Genomic DNA, 23072 nt, shown 5'->3' with positions numbered 1-23072 from the left:
TAGTGTATGCTGTTGGGTCTTTGAAATAAATTATTATAGCACTCCTTCTCTTGCCTTACCTGCCCTTTTTTTCTACTTCTGATCAAGGGTTCATGTGGACAAACACACACATGCATATACATAAGACACAGACTGAACTTACTAACATCTTCCAGCTAAAAACTAATTCTGACAACACCTCCTTTTGAAAAAGGTATGGCTATGAATGTGGGACATTAAAGTTGAACACAGCACAGAGAAAAGTGAACAGATCAAATTAGGAAAAGTATAAGTATCTATGTTCAAAGATGATACTGCCATACTTTGGTGCGAAACAAATACCTGGCTAGATACTCGCAAATCAGTCTCTTCAACATGCACATCCAATACTGAGTTTGATGGAAACGGCTGGATTAATCTGAAAAGCTTCATATCATAATTATAAGCCAAGTTTCTAAAAAGTGGGTAGAACTTGGGCAATATAAAAAGACATATATGGAGAACTAAAGCACCAGTTGAATAGAGAGGAAAAAGTCTTACATGGGAGCAGGAAAGCAGGTTTGCCAAGTCAGAATCGAGGGTACAGGTAGGATTATAGCAGGAAATAAGAATAACATAACTTTACATTCATATAGCTCATTTCTGTTTACAAAGAAATCTTTCAAAAATTATTTCATTGGAGGGACTCCCCTGGTGGTCCAGTGGTTAAGAATCAGCCTTCCAATGCAGGGGATGCAGGTTCAATCCCTGGTCGGGGAACTAAGATGCCACATGCCGTGGGGCAGCTAAGCCCACGCACCGCAACTACTGAGCCCGCGTGCCACAACTAGAGAGCCCATGTGCCACAACAACAGAGCCCACGTGTTCTGGAACCCATGCACCACAACTAGAGAGAAGCCTGTGCCCCACAACAAAGAGCCCGCATGCTGCAACTAAGACCTGATGCAGCCAAAAAAATTTATATATATATATGAATAGAAGACAACAGGTATATTCATTAGGCAATTCTTTAACTGGACATACATCTTTGGCATCAGACAGACTTGGACTTGAATCCAAATTCTGTTATTTATTAGCTCTGTGACCTCCAGCAAATTGTTTGATCTCTCTGACGCTCAGTTTCCTCATCAGAACAATACAGATAACTCTTACTCATGGGACTGTTAAAAGGAGTATATCAGATAACATATGTAAAGTTCTTGTCACATAATTCCATCTCCTCTTAACCTTACAAACATTGCTAAGTGCCCAGTATCTTTTTAGGTTCTGCGCTAGGCCCAGCTGGGGATACAAAGGTGAATGAATATGACATGGGCTCTGCTTTCAAGGGGCTCAGAGATGAAGGAAGGGAGTTCAGTGAAGACTTCACAGAAGAGATGCTTTAATTGTGTCTTTTTCCTTCCTTTAAAATAAAAGGAAGTGACTTCCCTGGTGGTCTAGTGGGTAAGACTCCACATTCACAATGCAGGGAGCCTCGGTTCGATCCCTGGTCAGGGAACTAGATCTCGCATGCATGCCACAACTAAGAGTTCACATGCCACAACTAAGAGTCCGCATGCCTCAACTAAGAAGTATGCATGCCACAACTAAGAGTCCATGTGTCACAACTAAGACCAGGCACAGCCAAAATAAATAAATATTTTTTAAAAAAAATAAGAAATAAATATCAACTGGATAAAAAGAGAAAATATAGACAAGCAAATATAAAAATAAACAATAAATCAGTCCACCAACAAGAAACAACAAATGTTAAAATTCTGAGGTAGGGATGTATACATGTGTGTACGTGTAAGTTTATGAGGTTATGTGTATGTATGTATAAGCACACGTTTTAAATAAAAATGATATGCTATTCTATTTTATAACATGCTCCTTTTCATTCAACACTGATGAAAGAAATGTCCACATATCGAGGTATGGGGAAGTCATTCTGACTTATATATGATTTAACTCGAATCTTATGCTAACTAAAACAGCCTGTTTGTGGCCTATCAAACATACATTGTACATCTGCTTTGATTATTAAAGAAAAGAGCACACTGACCGGAAGTAAAGAATGTCCATGTTAAAAATAAAGATTAAATGCCTCCCTTCCTGGACAGCAATGCTGGTACTCATTCAATGATAAGCCTCCTTTTCAGGTGCCAATGCCATACTGATTAGTTGTGTACATGCTGATCTGTTCTGGTGTTTTGGTTTTTTTTTTTTTTTTGAAACCTTGAAGGAATGTATCCCTGATTTGTTTGATGTTCTTTATTCTGACAAGATATAAAACCATGCTGAAAATGATGCTTCTCTGGAGCAGTTCCTCAGAGTTATCTGAGAGGCTGTCTCTGGGCTATAGCCCTCAGTTTGGATCAAATAAAACTCTATTCCTATTATAGAATGTTTATTGATTATTGATCAACAACACTATAATGAACATTTTTCTATGTCAGTAAATATTAATATATAATAATACCTAATACTTTTTACTATTTTAATCTTCACAACCCAACGGGATATGTACTATTATTACCTCCATTTTACAGATAATGAAACTGAGACACAGAGAGGGAAAGAAACGTTCCCAGGGTCACACAGCTATTAAGGGACACAATCAAAATTCGAAGCCAAGCATAGTCTAGAGTCTGTGCTTTTAATCACCAATATATATGCCGCAATTTTAAAAAGCTGAATACACTGTGGAAAACATTATCGAGGTGGCTCAAAAAACTAAAAATAGAACTACCATATGACCCAGCACTTCCATTACTGGGTATATATCTACTAAGAACAAAAACACATTCGAAAAGTTATATGCACCCCAAAATTCACAGCACCATTATTTTACAATTGCCAAGATATGAAAGCAACCTAAGTGTCCATAAACAGAGGAATGGATAAAGATGTGGTGTACACAGACACACACACACACACACACACACACACACACACATACAAAATGGAACATTACTCAGCCATACAAAAGAATGAAATTTTGTCATTTGCAACAACATGGATGGACTTGGAGGGTATTATGCTTGGTGAAATAGTCAGACAAAGAAAGACAAATACTGTATTATATCACTTATATGTGGAATCTAAAAAATACAACAAACTAGTGAATATAACAAAACAGAAGGAGACCCACAGATATAGAGAACAAACTAGTGGTTACCAGTGGGGAGAGGGAAGGGGGGAGGGACAACACAGAGGTAGGGGATTAAGAGCTACAAACTACTATGTATGAAATAAATAAGCTACAAGGATATATTGTACAACTCAAGGAATATAGCCAATACTTTATAATAACCATAAATGGAGTATAACCTTTAAAAATTGTGAATCACTATATAGTACACACTGCTCTTAGGGCTCTATATGTATTAATTCATTGAAATCCCACCGTTATTGCTGCCATTTTGGAAATCTGAAGGAACTGAGGCACAAAAGGAAAGAGACAAGCTCAGGGTCATATAAGCAGTAAACAGAGGAGCTGGGGTTCTAACCCAGGCAGTGTGGGCCTGAGGGCCCACTCTTAACCCTCTATTATACTGCCTCCCCAAAACAGTAGATCACAATAAAATGGTGACGTTATGCCTTGAAAATATCAAGAGAATAATATCCAATAATCCAGAAAATGTAACCAGCAATGTCCCAATTTATGCTTGCTTATTAACTTTCATTATATGTTCTCTTAGTACAGTTTAAGTTCTAAGCATGTTGTAAATATCAAAGTCTGGCCAAGTGCAAAGATGTGTTTATTGTAAAGATGAAAAAAACGCATAGTCCATTTCTTTTCCTGGGACTCTGAGAATACAAATAAGACTAACACCATTTTAAGTATTAGGTCATTTAGCTTATCCTTAAAAAACGTAATTAGCTAAAAACAAAACTATGGTCTTTACTTTTGAACTTCGTTTGTAAGTACCAAGGAAATTTTGAGGTAATGATACTTTAATTTTTAATCATCAAATCTATTTGCTCATTCATACTTTCAAATAAGATAAATGAGTGTTTCCCTCTTTAGGACAAACAAGGAACTTAATTCCAATAGACCTAATTTTGCTCAAATGTCTGTTTTTTTTGGTTTTTTTGGTTTTTTTTTTTTGCGGTACGCGGGCCTCTCACTGTTGTGGCCTCTCCCATTGCGGAGCACAGGCTCCAGACGCGCAGCCTCAGCGGCCATGGCTCACGGGCCCAGCCGCTCTGCGGCATGTGGGATCTTCCCGTACCAGGGCACGAACCCGTGTCCCCTGCATCAGCAGGCAGACTCTCAATCACTGTGCCACCAGGGAAGCCCTATGTATTTTTTTAAAAAATACAGTTCCTTTATGTTAGATAAGAGCATAGGTTCTAAAGCCAGACTGACTGGCTTTAAATCTCAGTTTAGCCACTTGCTAGGTCTAGGAATAAAATTTGGCCCTATGAAAGAATATGTCAACACTTACCAAACTGCAAACAATAGACAAAGTACCAGATTTATTTTTTTTCATACCAGACAAAGGAACAGTTCCGGTCTCCTTTACTTATGTGCACCCCCCTCCAAAAAATGTAAGATTCAAAATCCCATGACTTACCATTTGCCCTAAAGTTAAGAAACAGGAATTAACGGGTTAGTTTTATAATAAACACAGCAGACAAACTCTTAAGCAATCTTTTTTTTTACTGAGGTATAGTTGATTTACAATATTATATAGGTTTCAGGTGTTACAATTTTTAAAGGTCATATTCCCTTATAGTTATTATGAAATATTGGCTATATTCCTTGAGTTGTACAAAATATCCTTGTAGCTTATTTATTTCATACATAGTAGTTTGTAGCTCTTAATCTCATACCCCTATCTTGCCCCTCCCCTCTTCTCTCTTCTCACTGGTAACCACTAGTTTGTTCTCTATGTCTGTGAGTCTTTTTCTGTTTTGTTATATTCATTAGTTTGTTGAATTTTTTAGATTCCACATATAAGTGATATCATACAGTATTTGTCTTTCTCTGTCTGACTTATTTCACTTAGCGTAATACCCTCCAAGTCCATCCATGTTGTTGTGAATGGCAAAATTTTCATTCTTTTTTATGGCTGAGTAATATTCCATTGTACGTGTGTGTGTGTGTGTGTGTGTGTGTGAGTGTGTGTGTGTGTGTATGAGTGTGTGTGTATATATCTATATCTAGATAAAGCAGCTGTCTTATGTATCTATAGAAATATAGATACATACAGACAGCTGCTTTAAACAGTCATCTGTTGATGGACACTTAGGTTGCTTCAATATCTCAGCAATTGTAAATAACGCTGTTATGAACATTGCAGTACATGTATCTTTTGGTTTTTTTCAGGTATATACCCAGGAGTAGAACTTCTGGGTCATATGGTAGTTCTATTTTTAGATTTTTGAGAAACCTCCATACTGTTCTCCACAGTGGCTGCACAAATTTACATTCCCACCAACAGTGTATGAGGGTTCCCTTTTCTCCACATCCTCATTAGGCAATCTGAATCATACCCTGACACTCAAGGTCACATATTAATTTATTCCTTTATCCATCATTATATGATGAATTTAAGGCTTTAAAACTCTCTGAAGGCTAGGAAGGTTTTTATGACTAAAATTAATCCTGTTATCACCTAGCTAGAAACAGATAAGTAAGACAAAATACTTCGCTTTTGATGCACAATACTTAATGACATATGACACTAATCTGATTGTTAATACATAAAAAAGTACTTACATTTGTGATTAGTACTTAATACCAAGATACTGTGGCTATAAATTTGAACTAAAAAGTGATATTTAGAACTAACAGTGAAATGGTATAGTAAAATAAGAGAAAGCATTTATTGGCCAAAATGAAATTAGCTAATTTTATTAATTATAATAAAATTATAATTATATATTAAATATATATTTATATATTATATTTATTATATGTATTATATTTATATATAGTTATAATTATATTAAGCATAATTATAATTAATATAAAATTCAATTAATTGAAATTAATAATAATTTAATATTAATGTTTTGATATTATTAATATATTTACCAATAATCAATACAATATTACTTTCTATTTTAATTTAATACTATTAGATTAATGATTAATTTAATAATTCAATTAGAATTCTTAGCACAAAAAACTTTATCATCACGAAAAAATTAGACACCTTTTTCCACTACCATTTTCAGTGCAAGGATCAACAAAGGAAACTACGCATGGAAACAAAAAAAAAAGAAATTACGCGTGGAACTCTGTAACAACTAAGCTCTCTAAGCTTTTGTTAGCTCAAGGATCAACTCTTTTTTTTTTAATTTATTTTTTGGTTGTGCTGGGTCTTCGTTGCTGCATGCAGGCTTTCTCTAGTTGTGGCAAGCGGGGGCTACTCTTCATTGCAGTGCAGGGGCTTCTCACTGCAGTGGATTCTCTTGCTGCGGAACACGGGCTCTAAGTGCGCGCACTTCAGTAGTTGCAGCCCGTGGGCTCAGTAGTTGCGGCACGTGGGCTCTAGGGCACACGGGCTTCAGTAGTTGTGGCGTGGGGTCTCCGTAGTTGTGGTTCACGGGCTCTAGAGCACAGGCTCAGTAGTTGTGGCACACCAGCTCAGTTGCTCTGCGGCATGTGGGATATTCCCCGACCAGGGATCGAACCCATGTCCCCTGCATTGGCAGGCGGATTCTTAACCACTGTGCCACCAGGGAAGTCCAAGGATCAACTCTTAAGTATCCTCATGACCCCAGAGATCAGCTACAAATTTATCCTAAGTAGTCCTGAGAATTTTGTTTAGCAGGCTCTCTGCTGTGGAATTCTTCCTCTCTGTTCTTCAACCTCTGTTGACACTGTTTCAGGTCTTAACAGAAGCCCTTTTAATGCCCTCCTCTCCTGAGTGGTGGGCAGCATGCTTCAGGTGAACGTTCAAGAGATCAGAAACCATTTCTCCAAAATTATAAGAAATATACAGTGTTCTGCAAACTCAGGTGGGAGTAGGGGAAGGAAGTAATTCCAGTATTATTTGCTCCCTATCTGCTTTGGTTGTGACATCAAATGCACAAGCAGATCAGGAGCAATTACTAGAGCATAAAACAAAACACTTGAACTTTTTTACAAACAAAATCAACTAAGGTAAATGGTCAGCCTAAAACAATTTCCCTAAGATGTGGAATAACCCATTTATTCCAATTAGTAAATTGTTAAACGTTCTCCTGATTATAGGTCTGGAAAAGTGGACTTCTACACTAGAGAATTATAAAGTAAAAACAGGTAAAAAAAATTTAATCCTTCAGCCATACCTGTATAATTATAAATATAAATGGAAAACACAGGCCAAAGCACAGCTAATTGGCTCATTTTATCCTCATTTCCTTCAAGGACAGAAATATCTGTGAAAACTGATGCAATCTACCAATATCCCACACAAATATGAGCCCACAAAGATGAGGAAATCAATTTTCTTTTTTCTTTTTTAATTTATTTTTGGCTGCGTTCGGTCTTCGTTGCTGCACGCCTGCTTTCTCTAGTTGCAGCAAGCAGGGGCTACTCTTCATTGTGGTGCACCGGCTTCTCATTGCAGTGGCTTCTCTTGTTGCAGAACACAGGCTTTAGGTGCACGGGCTTCAGTAGTTGTGGCACACAGGCTCAGTAGTTGTGGCTCACGGGCTGTAGAGCACAGGCTCTGTAGTTGTGGCTCACAGGCTTAGTTGCTCCTTGGCATGTGGGATCTTCCTGGACCAGGGCTCGAACCTGTGTCCCCTGCATTGGCAGGCAGATTCTTAACCACTGCACCATCAGGGAAGTCCCAGGAAATCCATTTTCTAATAGTGCTGGAGAAACTAGAAACATATTTATGAAACCAGAAACATCCTACCCTTTCACTTTAATGGAACACATTCTAAAAGTATTGTGACACTATTTCTGCCATACTATCTCAGCAAGTAAGTAAGCAAGTTATATCACGTGAAATCAACCTGAACACTGTGATTTATAAATGAAACACATGGTTGCTGGGACAATAGACTGAACTGAAATAGGCCAACTGTTGCCTGCCTCTCCCACCCCCCACCCTCACTGTGATTTATGTCCTAAGAAAGAGTTCTGTTTAAAAACAAAACTGTAAAACCTTTAAAAGCTGAACTTCCCTTTAACAAAGATAAGTAGAAGGAATTTTAAGACAAAACTCCCAAATATTATTCTCATTTATGCCAGTGCCTGTATCATGTCAGACAAACCTCTCCTCACAATTTACTTTCCCAACTGGCCAAAGAAAATTATTTTCACTCATTGGGATGTCAAAAGTCTTGATTAAAGTTTGCCAAGCATTTTTAAACATGTAGATAAAAAGCAGTTATAATGAGGAATTTATAAAAAGGAATGTGTTGCCTTAGATCTCTCCCAGAAGTAAAGGTTGTGGTATGTTAGGGTTATTTTTGCTTGCTCTCTCACTCTCACTTTCAAACAAATTTTACCACTTCTGCATGCATTTTTCAAAGAAAAACAACCTTCTGCATTAGAGACCAGGGGTGTTAACCTATCCTTTGGAGGAATTAGTGTTTAATCTAACGCTACCTAAAGGTCAAGAATCAAGATCTAAGACTATGACTGTAAAAAAATAGTTTCTATCAGGTTAAGAAGGCCAGTAGAGAAGTCATTTTGTAGGAGACAAGGAAATACAGAAATTCCTTGGGGAAAAACTGGAACGCCTTCTGACTTCACACAGTGTTGTTATTCATTCCCAGCAATTTTTAAAAAAAGATTCCAAATTATATTTAAGACACGACACTCAGTCAGAATTAAAATATAGCAAGCTTTACTTTTTCTCTTTTACATTTGAGTTTACATCAGAATTAAATCTCACACATTAACACTGCTTTTGTCACTTCATGGGTTTTCTTCCTATATATAAGCTTTTTTATTGGCTGGAGGGTAGTCGGATATGGTTGTAAGCTTACCAGTTTTGAATTCTATATTTTTTTCTTTTAAACAGTGACATTTTGGAAGATGTGGCTGTGTTAAAGATGTTGATGTACAATGTATTGCTGGAGGCATCTTTCCTGCCCCCCAAGCCTTTGCTCACATTATTTCATGTACCTGGGCTGTCGTCCCCTACCTCCATTCCTGCAAAGCTAAATCCTATCCATTTTTCAAGGCCCAGCTCAAAAGCTCCCTTCCCTACACTCTCATAACACTTTCTGTTTCTAATATACATTACTGAGATTTAAAGGGTGTATCTGTCTTTCCTACTACATTGTGAGACCCTTCAGTACAAATAGGAAAAAAACCCTCTCATGTCATGACTGTAGAAACAAGAAAGTTTGAAAGATTAAAAAATAAAATTTCAGTTCAAAATATCCTTTAAAAAGGATGAGATAAGCAATGTAGTTATTCAGTAAGTGGGGCTGCTAGAATCCATTGTCTTCATAACTGAACTCAACTTGAATGCAAACTCTCTTGAGGCTAGGGACTTCATCTTATTTCTTGTGTATACCCCCCTACCGCCCCCCACACCTCAATATCACCTAATTCATTGTTCTGCACATCTTAAGTCTCAATACAAAGTCATACCACTGTAGATGAAGAGGGTGTAATTAAAACAAAAACCAGATGCTGAATAATATTAACCTGCGAAACGATGAAAGAGTTGCCAGTGCTTAGGATAAATAACTTCAACGTCTACAAGAAAAAGTGTCAAAGAAAAAGATGCCACAGGGTGCAACAAGGATGGAGAGTAACTTTACTGGGAAGGGTCAGAATAAACAAAATGAAATGGAAACAAGAGTGCTCTCTCAGTTTACTTCATGCTCCCAGAGCGAGACAAGAAGCAAAATATCTAATTTCTTTACATTATTTCATTAATAATGGTGATCAGTCCATGTGACCTCCAAAATCGGGCACAGACCTTCTTGTACCTTCAATTAATTAGGTAACATGGGCTATGGATGATCAGGACACTTCCTCAGAAGGGGACAAGAAAGCGACAGGGGTCAGGACCCAATCTTCCCTCCTCTATCCCCTGTTAGGGGAGGTAAAACAAGAGTGTAATGCATACCTGAGTTGTGAAGCAGTAAGAGTTTGGAAACTCCCCCAGATTAAAATCACCTTCTCGCCACACTCGGTAGTACAGACTGACAGTAACAGAACACCCCTTCTGTAGAAGGGGACGACGGGAAGCCGACATAGGACTTACCTGTTTTTTCTGTCCTGTGGTTAAACCTCCGGATCTACGCAGCCGGTGGCGGCGACAAATCCAGGCGCGTAGGCTCCGATCTCACACACCAGGAGAAGTCACAGTAGCCGCGGCGGCGATGGCGACGACGGTGGCGGCAACCGCGACGGCCGCGGCGTCGCCAACTCCTCCCTCCGCTTCTTCCCGGAGCCGCCCGGCCGCCGCTTTTACCCCAACTTCCCCCCCCACTTCCGGGTGATGCCCCGGCCGGAAGCAGCCGGCGAGGCGGTGGGGGACGTGTCACGTGAAAGGGGAAACGCCCAGACTCGAGTCAAGCGTCTCCCTCTCCCTGCAGCGCCTGGCCTGACACACAGCCGCCAGCGAAAATCTTCCTTTTTGGCTCTGTAGCGAGTCCTCTTCCCAGCTCACCAAAGACAAAACAACCCCCCACCACCACCAAAACCTGCAGTTTCCTAACCTGAAGCCAAGAAGGACCTTAGACTTACTTATAATCTTCTTCTGGATAGTTCAGTCTCTCATAGCATGACATTAACGTGCTCCTGTTAGACTGTGTAGCCTGACTCCAGATGAATTTACCCATATCCCTCAATTGAAAAATGATCTCTGCGCGCTCTCCGGTGAGGTCGTGGGAAACCGCGCTCATTCGCGCAAAATGGAATTCGCTTTGCTTCACTTCCGTGTTTCTCCAACAGAAAGGTGAACAGATGTGCATCAAAAGTTTAAAAAAAAATCGGTGGCTGAGGCTTGGAGGAGTGACATTAGATTCTGAGTGAGAATACCACTTGGGTAAACTTGGAAGGCCCAAAAGGCTAAAGCTTTTCTGCAAAACAGATGCGGGGGACACTGAGGGGTCTGTCCCAACTCAGCCTCCAGCCGACAAATCTTGTCAGTGGATTCTGCCCTGCTGTCCACCGTGCCAATGCAGTCAGTCAAGCTGGGCGGCGGAGCCTTGGGTTTTGCTTTCCAGAAGAATTGGTTCGTCTTAGGCGGCCGCGGAGAAAACCCAAACACTGGAGCAAAACCAGAAACGGAAGCAGAGCACACCATTTACTTTTGAGGAAACTAGTGAACTTACATGATGGTTAGCATTCAAGGAAAAGCTACTTTATTCCCTGGCAGATTGTACAGCAGATGTCTAGAACTTATTCATCTTGCATAACTGAAACCTTATACCCATTGGTTAGCAATTCCCCATTTCCCCCTACCCTCTGCCCCTGGCAACCACCATTCTATTCTCTGCTTCTATGAGTTTGACTATTTTAGATACCTCATCTAAGTGGAACCATGCAGTATATGTCATTCTATGACTAGCTTATTCAGTTAGCATAATGTTCTAAAAGTTCATCTATGTTGCCACATACTGCGGGATTTCCTTCTTTTTTAAGGCTGAATAACATTGCACTGTATGTATATGCGTATTCGTTAGCCATTTGTCTGATGGACATTTAGGGGCTTTCCACATCCCTGCTGTTATGAATAGTGCTGCAGTGATCATGTGAGTGCTAATGTCTCTTCAGTTCTTTTGGATAAGTACCCAGAAGTGGGTTTGCTGAATCATATGGTAGTTCTATTTTTAATTTCTTGAAGAACTTCCATACTGTTTTCCTTAGCAGCTGCACCAACAGTGTACAAGAGTACCAATTTCTCCACATCTTTGCCAACACTTGCTTTTTTGTTGTTGTTGTTGTTCATAACCATTCTAACATGTTTGAGGTGATATTGTGGTTTTGATTTGCATTTACCTGATGATTAGTGAGGCTGATTATCTTTTTTTTTACATCTTTATTAGAGTATAATTGCTTTACAATGGTGTGTTAGTTTCTGCTTTATAACAAAGTGAATCAGCTATACATATACATATGTTCCCATATCTCTTCCCTCTTGCATCTCCCTCCCTCCCACCCTCCCTATCCCACCCTCCCTATCCCACCCCTCCAGGCGGTCACAAAGCACCGAGCTGATCTCCCTGTGCTATGCGGCTGCTTCCCACTAGCTATCTACCTTACGTTTGGTAGTGTATATATGTCCATGCCTCTCTCTCGCTTTGTCACAGCTTACCCTTCCCCCTCCCCATATCCTCAAGTCCATTCTCTAGTAGGTCTGTGTCTTTATTCCTGTCTTACCCCTAGGTTCTTCATGACATTTTTTTCTTAAATTCCATATATATATATATATATATGTTTGCCATTTGTGTATCTTTAAGAAATGTCTAATCAAGTCCTTAGCCCATTTTTTAAAATTTATTTATTTTTGGCTGCATTGGGTCTTCGTTGCTGTGCGCAGGCTTTCCCTAGATGTGGCAGGCGGGGGCTACTCTTTGTTGAGGTGCGCAGGCTTCTCATTGCGATGGCTTCTCTTGTTGCGGAGCACAGGCTCTAGGCATGCGGGCTCAATAGTTGTGGCACATGGGCTTAGTTGCTCCGCTGCATGTGGGATCTCCCCGGACAAGGGCTCGAACCCGTGTCCCCTACATTGGCAGGCGGATTCCTAACCACTGTGCCACCAGGGAAGCCCCCTTAGCCCATTTTTAAATTGAGTTATTACTTTTACTGTGGAGTTGTGGGAATTCTTTATATTTTGGGGAGCATAACCCCTTATCAGATATATAGTTTGCAAATATTTTCTCCTATTCCTTAGATTGCCTTTTCACTCTGTTGTTTCCTTTGGTGTGTGGAAACCTTTTAGTTTGATGTAGTCCCACTTGTTTATTTTTGCTTTTGTTACCTATGCTTTTGGTGTCATATCCATGAAATCATTGTCAAGACCAATGTCATGAAGTTTTTCCCCTATGTTTTCTTCTAGGAGTTTTATAGTTTCAAGTCTTATATTTAAGTCTTTAATCCATTTTGAGTTGATTTTTGTGTGTGCTGTAAGATAAAGGCCCAATTTCATTCTTTTGTATGTGGCTACCTAGTTTTCCAACATCATTTGTTAAAGAGACTATCCATTCCCCATTGTGTATTTTTGGCACCCTAATTCAGTACAGTTGCAGGATACAAAATCAATAGCATAAAAAAATAAAGCACTTAGACCTAGAAAAATTGTACAGATGAACTGGTTTGCAGGGCAGAAATAGAGACACAGATGTAGAGAACAAACGTATGGACACCAAGGGGGGAAAGTGGTGGGGGGGGCGGTGGTGGGATGAATTGGGAGATTGGGATTGACATATATACACTAATATGGATAAAATAGATAATTAATAAGAACCTGCTGTATGAAAAAATAAAATATAAAAATAAATTTTTAAAAAATAAAACACTTAGGAATAAACTTAACTAAGGAGGCGAAAGACCTTGTACACTGAAAACTACAAGACATTGATGAAAGAAATTGAAGATACAAATAAATGGAAAGCTATCCCCCCAAAATAATGATCTCAAATTTTTTTTAATTCATGTTTTTAAATTCATAATCTTTATGTATGAGTGTATTTGAGTTGGGGCAGGGATCTCACCTCACACTACCTTCACATCGCCATTTAAAGCTCTCAAACACTTCCCCATTTATTTATTCATTTGTCCATGATCTTAAAAACGTACAGGATTCCAAGGATGCAAAGAATATTAAAGTATCTATCATCCTGAGTTTAGACAGAATTGAGATGCCTAAAATGTAGCAATACAGTGCAATAAATAAGCAGTACAGAAAGCATTTCAGAAAAAAGTGTATTTTTTATTCCTTTTCCAATTTGTCATTTTAAAAAGCAGCAAAATCCTAGAATTTTTAAAACTGTAAACATTAACAGTAAGAGGGAGGGGCTCCATCTCACTAATTTTGAAGTAAGATGTGGTCTTTTCACACTTCCTTTCATTAAATATCTGTCGTAAGATGTAGGGGGAAAATAATCATAGGATTATTTATATTTTCAACTGGAACCATTTCAACCCAGTTACCATAGAGTATCAAGTCAAATAACGTTGCAGAACTCAGTCAGCAAAGTGCAAATATTATTGTAAAACTGTAAAAGACTTGGAAAAGTGGCACACAGTATGCATATTTATATGTTTAATAATTTTCATCCTACCTGTTTGAAATCCCTAATAAGCCTTGACAGGCAACACTGCCCATAGATTTAAATTTTAGGCCTACAATTAAGTATTTCAGAAAGAATTATTCTTTGCCGCTTTACACCCATCCACATAAAAATTCACTTCAGGACTCCTTACCTTCCTGGACATTCAATTGTAGTTGTCAATCAATGTGCATAGCCTTAACTATTAAGATATAAATTCAGCCCCAAATTTAAAAATCTTAACTCACATCACATGAAATTAAGATGGGTTTTAAGTGGGCTTCCAATTATTAGCAAGTTGTTTTCTAACTTCAACATTAACACTGTGTTAAACTTTCAAAGAAATTCACTGAAAGGCAGAAACCAGAAATAAAGCTTTATCAGAAGAATATCAAATCTACTAGGCTCTCTAGTTTTTAGGTAAAGTTTATCATTATGAGTGGCAACATCCTCTACATTCTTAATCACTGGGCCTTTCCCTGACTTTAAAACACTTCAGGGTGAGAGAGTGGCATTGATATATATACACTACCAAATGTAAAATAGATAGCTAGTGGGAAGCAGCCACATCACACAGGAGATCAGCTCGGTGGGATAGGGAGGGTGGGAGGGAGATGCAAGAGGGAAGGGATATGGGGATATATGTATACATATAACTGATTCACTTTGCTGTACAGCAGAAACTAACACAACAATGTAAAGCAATTATACTCCAATAAAGATGTAAAAAAAAAAAAAGAAAAGAAAACACTTCAGGGACCTCCCTGGTGGTGGAGTGGATAAGACTGAGCTTCCAATGCAGGGGGCCTGGGTTCAGTCCCTGGTCAGGGAACTAGATCCCACATGCATGCTGCAACTAAGAGTTCGCATGCCACAATTAAGGAGCCTGTGTGCTGCAACTAAGGAGCCCACCGGCCACAACTAAGGAGCAAGCAAGCCGTAACTAAGGAGTTGGCGATCCTCAACTAAGGAGCCTGTGAGCCACAACTAAGGAGCCCGCCTGCCACAACTAAGACAACTAAGACCTGGTGCAACCAAATAAATAAATAAATATTTATTTAGAAAAAAATAGAACCTGGATAATTAAAAAAAAATAAACCGGGCTTCCCTGGTGGCGCAATGGTTGAGAGTCCACCTGCCGATGCAGGGGACACGGGTTCGTGCCCCGGTCCGGGAGGATCCCACATGCCGCGGAGCGGCTGGGCCCGTGAGCCATGGCCGCTGAGCCTGCGCATCCGAAGCCTGTGCTCCGCAACGGGAGAGGCCACAACAGTGAAAGGCCCGCGTACTGCAAAAAATAAATAAATAAATAAAAATAAACCACTTCGTATCTCTAAATGAATCATCCCTAATCTCCCATATCAATGCATGAGCATACCAACACTTTTTAAATTACTACTATATTAAACTGAGCTTTCAAATAGAAGGGAATGTCTTCAAGAAGTATATCAGGTTTCCTGGCATTGAGCAGATAGTAGGTACCCCCCAAATGCTTATAAAATGCTTATTAATATCACAATAAAGTTGATAGTCAGGAGGGTGAGAACACAACATCTGTGCCTCTACAACTACCACGATACCTAGTTCTAAGTAAGTTTAATGAATTTAAAAGAACAGAACACATGCACTAAAATAGCTTGAGTCAAATTAAGAATGGCAGTTACAACATTCACCCTTTTTAAAAAATACTTCATAACTCCCCCAATAAATAACATTTGAGGGATTGGCAATGCTTCTAAATTAAGTCACTTATCTAAATTCTTCAAACATACAGATTTTTACAGGGAGACTAATTTGACAACCTTCACACAGGATGAAAACTTTGAGTACACTAAGCAAGCTGCAAGGTCAGAATATTGTGATGACACAAAATAACTTTGACTTAAACCACAGCTTCATTTCTGGTAGTGGCCGTGGTAGTTTTATAACTACTCATCAGGACAAGATTAATCATAAAACTAAGTTTTGTAAGTATTTTCAAAGATGCTGACTACCACCACGATTTTATCACACAAGGCAACACGTATGCTGACAAATAGACATTTTAAAATGTCATACTAGGACTTCCCTGGTGGAGCAGTGGTTACGAATCTGCCTGCCAATGCAGGGGACACAGGTTTGAGCCCTGGTCTGGGAAGATCCCACATGACGCGGAGCAACTAAGCCTGTGCGCCACAGCTACTGAGCCTGTGCTCTAGAGCCTGCAAGCCACAACTATTGAGCCCATGTGCCACAAGTACTGAAGCCCTCACGCCTAGAGCCCGTGCTCAGCAACAAGAGTGTAGTGACCGCAATGAGAAGCCCGCGCACAGCAACGAGCACTGCAACGAAGTGTAGCTCCCGCTCGCCGCAACAAGAGAAAGCCCACGTGCAGCAACAAAGACCCCAAAACAGCCAAAAAATAAATTTATTTTTAAAAAAAGTCATACTATTTTTTTTTTTTTTTTTTTTGCGGTACGCGGGCCTCTCACTGTTGTGGCCTCTTCCACTGCGGAGCACAGGCTCTGGACGCGCAGGCTCAGCAGCCATGGCTCACGGGCCTAGCCGCTCTGCGGCATGTGGGATCTTCCTGGACCGGGGCATGAACCCGTGTCCCCTGCATCGGCAGGCAGACTCGCAACCACTGCACCACCAGGGAAGCCCCCATACTATTTATTTTTGCCTATCAGAATAGCTGACAATTACTACTTATCTGACAGAAGTGGTATAAATCATACTGAAAATTACCTCCAGTCATTAGAAATTCTCAGTGCCAACTCAGGAACAAAAACAGAAGGTTGAAACTTTCTTAAAGACATGTTTATTTTGCTTAATCATGTTGGAGGGTTACGTGCATTTGAATACTTTAGTCCTCTTTTAACATTCTAAATATGATATAAAGTGTTCAAATTTTACCAAATGGTGTCACTACTATGTAGTTACTAATCTTGCAACCTTCTGTGCTGCAATGACATTCAAATCCTTATTCCTACTTTAAAAAGTCATGAAATTACTGGCTTTGGTACATTAATGAGAAAACAGGACATATTGCCATAAGAGCAATTCTAGTATTTCACCTATTGAGTAAACATTCTTCAAATGTTTGGTTAAGTATAAATCCTTATCTACATCAGGAAAATTTGGAGAGTCCTAAAAGCCACTTACCTGATAACCTACAGTATCAGGTAAGTGAATTTTAGAAATCTCAAATTTAGCCAATATAGATAGGTTACTCAACTGAAATTTCATTTTCTGCTTGAGCACTATTAAAAAGCCACTACTTGAGGCTTACTTCAGAGCCTTTCGCTGAGGAAATAAAGAAACACATGGTGTAGATACTGTGTTTTCTTCAGTTAATATCTTACACATAAAATCCAATGTCATAGTGAATTCAGGATAATCCACCAATCCAAAAACTGGTATAGTTACAGAAAGCCAACAGCAGAGGTCACTAGTAGTTAGATAAGTAAAACAGATCCTTTCTTTAATAACCTCATAAACATCTCAAATAAATATGCTGAAAAATATAGAGCTCGGGCTTCCCTGGTGGCGCAGTGGTTGAGAGTCCGCCTGCCGATGCAGGGGACACGGGTTCGTGCCCCGGTCCGGGAAGATCCCACATGCCGCAGAGTGGCTAGGCCCATGAGCCATGGCTGCTGAGCCTGCGCGTCCAGAGCCTGTGCTCCGCAGCGGGAGAGGCCACAACAGTGAGAGGCTCGTGTACGGCAAAAAAAAAAAAAAAATAGAGCTCTAAGATAAATGTACCAAGGGAGCCAAGGAGCTAGCTAGTCTTCAGACATCCTAGGAGTTCATTTGATAGGACCACTCTTCCTATGGGTCTGGTGACACCCTAAGTTCTCTTGGCAGGAGTACAAAGGACTTAACGCCAATTCTAAATACAAACATATATGAGAGGCTGAAAGTAGTAGGTATAACCAAGATATGGACACCAAATTTTAAACTCATAGATGCCCTAAAATAACTCTGTTATCAGTTATTCATTAACTGTAATTTCAGCCTATTATAAAGTTGACTCCTAGGTGACAGCCAAACTTTCCTTTCACACTACCTAATAGAGAAAAGCTATTCAAGAAGTTGTACAGTGTTTTGACTTTAATATTAACACAAAGGTTAAATAAATAAAAATGATCAAGCTTGGTTTCATTTACAAAAGAAACAAACCAACCTACAATGAGGTTTTCAAATGTACTTTATTTCTTCAATCACGCCATATTTTAATGGGTACATAATGCTTTTACTTGGCATCAATTATGAGTTGATTTTGAAACAATTCAGTATTAAACGAGCTGGGATGATCACTGTTCTCTCCATTCCTTTGGGGTGACTCTGCCAACAGGGGACAGGTTCCATTCTATTCCAATTTGTGTTGCTGTCTGTAAGAATTAAAATGCTGTCAGTTATATGTTTAAACCAGAGCCCACTCTCCCTTGGAGAGTATTTCCTAAAGTGGCAAAGGTATTCTGCACTATAGGTTAAAAACACACAGAAAGTCACCTGGGATACAGTGCCCTCCAGGTAGGCCAAACCTAATTGCTGTCCTAATTCTCTAGAGCAGTGCTGTTCAGTAGAACTTCCAGAGATGAAGGAAATGTTCTATATCTGCACTGTCTAATACAGTTAGCCACTAGCTACATACAGCTATTGAGCAACTAAGATGTAGCTAGTGTGACTCAGCAACTACATTTTAAATTTCATTTAATTAATTCAAATTTGTATATCACATTTCTATACTACATCCTCAACAACATTGTTGCACTCAACCACGACTACCTAAATACTGCCAAAGAGAACTTTTATAATATCCCTTCTTCAAGTAGCACTTCACTTCCAAAAGTGCCCCCGATCACACATTTGTTCAACATCTGTTTACTCTTCCAATTAAGTACACACACTTATTTTAATAATATATCTGATTTCAGGAAGATCAAAATAAGAATGAAAAAGGCCTATTAATAAAGTCTTTGATTATTAAGGCAAGGGTTGTTTCATATCTTTTAAAATCAGTTTATATATTTATTATAACTTCAAGACTCCTATTTTTAACCAGCAAGTACAGTGACTGGTAAGTAGATTGGTAAATGAAGATGTAAAAAACTAAAATATTAAAAGCAAGTCACTTTATATGTCATCCATCAGAAATGCTGTACTCAGTTCTTCTATAGAAGAAAGGTTGATTAAGCAAAGAAAGGTGACCAAGATGGTGAAAACCCTGGAAATCATATAACAAAAAAATGATCAACAGAACTAAGAATGTTTAATATGAAAGAGAAGATCCAGGAGACATGATAGGAATCTTCTAATATCTAACAGCTGATACATGGAAATGTGATCAGAATTTCTGTATTGCAATGAAATGATGGGTAAAATATGAAGGAGGCAGATTTTAACTCAACATAAGATCTTTTCAACCAGCTACACAATATGGAAAAGACTGCCTTTTGATCCACTAAGCAACTTGTCATTGGAAATGTTAAGAACAGATGACGGATGAATGCTCAATGTTGAGGAAGAAATTCCTGCACTAGGTGGGTAATTACGTTAGAAAATCTCTAAAGCCCCTCCTAACTAGAAATGTATACTGTGTGAAAACATTTTGAATACATGAGATAAATGGGAATAAAAAACATCTAAAACAGGTTATCAATCAACAGTACTTACATATGCCCATACAGCAACACAGAAAGTGGCTCCACTTGCTAATACAGCATTACCATATTTGTCATGGAAATCAGGTGCCCGCTTCTGGTGGCTCTGCCTTGCCATTGTTTGCGGAATGCTTCGAACTTAAAGGGGGAAAGAAAAGAGAATACAGGAGCATATCTATCAATTATCAGGAAAAGAGAACATGTGTAATTGATATTGCCACTCACAAAAGCCAAGGAAGTTAATTCTACAGTATTACGCAGTATAATAAAATGTTAAAACATATTGAAGCTAAAAGCAAAGTAGCATACTTTGAAATGCTTCACAAATAAGATTGACAGATGGATAAATATGTGATATAACAAATACAGCAAAATGTTAGTTGTAGAATCTATGTGGTGGGTATGTGGGTATTCATTATACAATTCTTCCAACTTTTCGATATGTCTGGAACTTTCCACAATAAAATGTTGAGGGGAAAAACCAAGAAAAAGTGATGTCAGTAACATCCATGACAAATTGGTATTTGTATAACCTCTGAACTTAGCTCCTACTTCATTAATTTGAGTATTTATGACTTTGAATTTCACTAAAGGTTACTCAGCAGTGCTCAACAACTTACAACATAAAGGGGTAAATAAACTCGAAATCATTAAAGCACGCTAAATGTTTATGACCTTAAAATTACCCCAAAACCTCCAAAAACTAGAGTAATCTTGACTTTTTAAAAAAGTGACTAATGAATATAGCACCATGCTAAAAGAAATGGGGTATATGGAAATGTGTAAGACACAGACCCTGTTCTTGGGTAACTTCCACTCTAGGGGAGGCTATTAGATACAAAGACACAAACCATTATAATAAAAGGAAGTACAATGTTACCTAAGCACTTTGAATAGCAGGTAGGATTTGGTTATGTAGCCAGGCTATTAGATACAAAGACACAAACCACTATAATACAAGGAAGCAGAATGTTAGCTAAGCACTTTGAATAGCAGGTAGGATTTGGTTATATAGGCATGGGAAAGGCAAATCTGAAAAAAGCAGAGACAGAAAACCCAGTGTCCTAGAAAACAAATTACGTTTGAAGGACAAGGTAAATAAATTAGTAACAGGAGGTAAAACTAGAAAGGTTCATGGAGGGCCACTTTTTTGGTAGAGGTAAAAGCTGTTGAGCAGAATGACAACATGAAAGCTTTGCTATTACTGCTATTTTAGTAGAAAGAGTTTCAAACTGCCTCTGGAGGTACTTGGGGGGCTTGGGAAAGAGCCAAGACTGGAAAATGCATATTTCCAGCTGCTTTTTTCTTCCTCTCCAATCTAAGTAGCAGGTCCTTATTGTTTTAGAGCCTCAAAAGGTATGTAATGAAAAACGTATTAAAGAAACAGCAATGTTGCCCATTCACTAGCACTTATGAATATAATGGGTTATGTGATACAATGGGTTATTTGATATAATGTGATACAATGGGTTATTTCAGCATAGTTATATGACCATTTAATGGTTTCTTCGCTTAAGTGCCTTAGTTTTTTTTCACCTTTAGTCACACTTGGGATGAGCAAATTTACAAACATTTCCCAATATAATCTGCTCTAGAGCAGTTAAAAAGTGAGCATGTGAATTCCACATTGAAAATAACAACCCCCAAACCCCTTTCCTGAGGTACAAGGCCCTACCTGCTCAAAAAGCAAAGAAAATAAGATTACCAAGCAAGCAATTCTGGAACACCTCATGACCTCAACACTCAGGTCACCCAAGTGGATTTCTTTGGACCTCTTCTCTGTGACAAGAAATGGTTCAGTTACCACCTATTGGTAATCTCATATAATCCTCAACAACTCTATGAGGTAGGTATTATTTACTAAGCCTCTATTTTACAAAGGAGGAAAATGAAGTTGAGAGAGGTTAAATCATTTGCCCAAAGTGAAAGAGATAATAGATGTGGCTTTTGGAATATGAAAAACCGGTCAGACAACTATTTTTTGGTTATTGTCAAAGGTGCTTGAGCGTTTAGAACACAATCTAGTAATACTTCTAATGACTCCATAAACAGAAAATAAAAAGATGGCTAAAGAAGCTAAATGGTAGTTGTTTAAGGTCACTTTCATTGTAAAACGCTCACGTTACTCAAGGTCACCTTCAGTGCAAATCAAGTATGAAATGACTTTTATCTCTCCAATCTAGTGCATTCTCAGTACATAATGCTGGTCTCAAAATTTCCCTGTACCTGCCTAACTTTTAGGTAAGAAAAAAATGACCACAATTATTTAGTTAATAATCCACAAATAACATAAAAGCTGCAGTGCTACCATTTAGGTTGTCTCCCTGCAATGAAACCAAGAATTGGAGAAGAGGCTCTTCCATTTGCGGGTAAACGTGTCCCCAAAGCTAAAGTTTACGGAATTACTTAAGGAACGAGAAGTGTTCACCAGGTGTCTCCCTTGAAATCGTAGGCTACCGAAAAATAAAAAAAAAAAAAAAAAAAGCAGAGCTGGGTTATGACTCCAGTAACAAAAGAGAGCTGGGAACCCAAACAGAAACGCTGAGCGATTAGGCTAATGCTAAGGACATTTTCCCAATTACTTGGGGTGAAGTAGGAGACAGAGCATTTAGAATAATAAAGTCGAGATGCACATGGAAGGAAGGGGCACGAAAGACCACGAAGACAACGGATAAAGGCAGTTGGAAAAGATGTGCTCACAATTTTTGCTCACCTCCGAGACGACTTAGTGCGTTTTTGGCCAAGGGAAACATCGTGAAGCTGAAGACAGAACGGCGGCAACTGCAGCTGCTGACTTCTTGCAATTTCACCTCTAGTACCCTTGCAAAGCGCCCTGAGAAACAAAATGGCTTCCTGCTGAGCTCGTTAAAGAGATTTGATGAATCTCGCGAGACCTGTAAAAAACCTATAGAATTTGTCCTCTTTACAGCACGGAAGGATAAACGCCTTGTGGGAAACGAAGTTTTACACTTTGTAAATGACATACCAAGATATTTACGTAACAATGAGAGAATCCCTGGCCTCGAAGCCAGGTTTAGGGATCTATAGAGGAGAGCTGAGACATTGATCTCAGACTGAGACATCAAAGGCACCAGCTTCAAGATAGTGTTTTAGAGGACTGAGCTTGTATCTCGCTCCACACTAGCAGTACTTTCTGTTCCCTCCAAACTTCCTTCATTTCTTTAATTTTTTTCCTATTACTACCTACGAATTCGTTTAACTTTTAATTTTGAAATGATTTCAAGTTATGAGGAAACTTGCAAGAACAGTAAA

At 38.9% G+C, this 23072-nt stretch overlaps 2 protein-coding genes across 3 annotated transcripts in view; both read right to left on the bottom strand.

Moving 5' to 3' along the window:
* Positions 1-10511, bottom strand: part of ATP7A (ATPase copper transporting alpha) — a 143052-nt gene extending 132541 nt beyond the window's left edge. For both annotated transcript variants that reach the window (XM_049705078.1, XM_004280441.4), the window contains exon 1: positions 10140-10511. The gene's annotated coding sequence lies outside the window, so the exon portion shown is untranslated. The remainder of the gene's footprint in view (positions 1-10139) is intronic.
* Positions 10512-18325: 7814 nt separating this feature from the next.
* Positions 18326-22673, bottom strand: LOC101275626 (cytochrome c oxidase subunit 7B, mitochondrial). The gene is made up of 3 exons (XM_004280440.4): positions 22513-22673; positions 19813-19937; positions 18326-18527 (listed from the first exon to the last, which is right to left on the bottom strand). The coding sequence occupies exons 1-3, from the start codon at positions 22550-22552 to the stop codon at positions 18450-18452; spliced, it is 243 nt and encodes an 80-aa protein (XP_004280488.1). The 5' UTR covers positions 22553-22673; the 3' UTR covers positions 18326-18449.
* Positions 22674-23072: the final 399 nt, after the last annotated feature.

The sequence above is a fragment of the Orcinus orca genome, chromosome X, assembly GCF_937001465.1.
Source record: "Orcinus orca chromosome X, mOrcOrc1.1, whole genome shotgun sequence".
Lineage (NCBI taxonomy): Eukaryota > Metazoa > Chordata > Mammalia > Artiodactyla > Delphinidae > Orcinus > Orcinus orca.
This window is presented reverse-complemented; position numbering and strand designations above follow the sequence as displayed.

Bases quoted from the DNA above. Each gene is read 5' to 3' on its own strand.
- LOC101275626 (XM_004280440.4), bottom strand. From the start codon at position 22,552: ATGTTTCCCTTGGCCAAAAACGCACTAAGTCGTCTCGGAG. The intron at 19,938-22,512 runs GTGAGCAAAAAT...TCCCCCTTTAAG, and splicing joins CGCACTAAGTCGTCTCGGAG to TTCGAAGCATTCCGCAAACA. The intron at 18,528-19,812 runs GTAAGTACTGTT...TAATTCTTACAG, and splicing joins GTGTTGCTGTATGGGCATAT to ACAGCAACACAAATTGGAAT.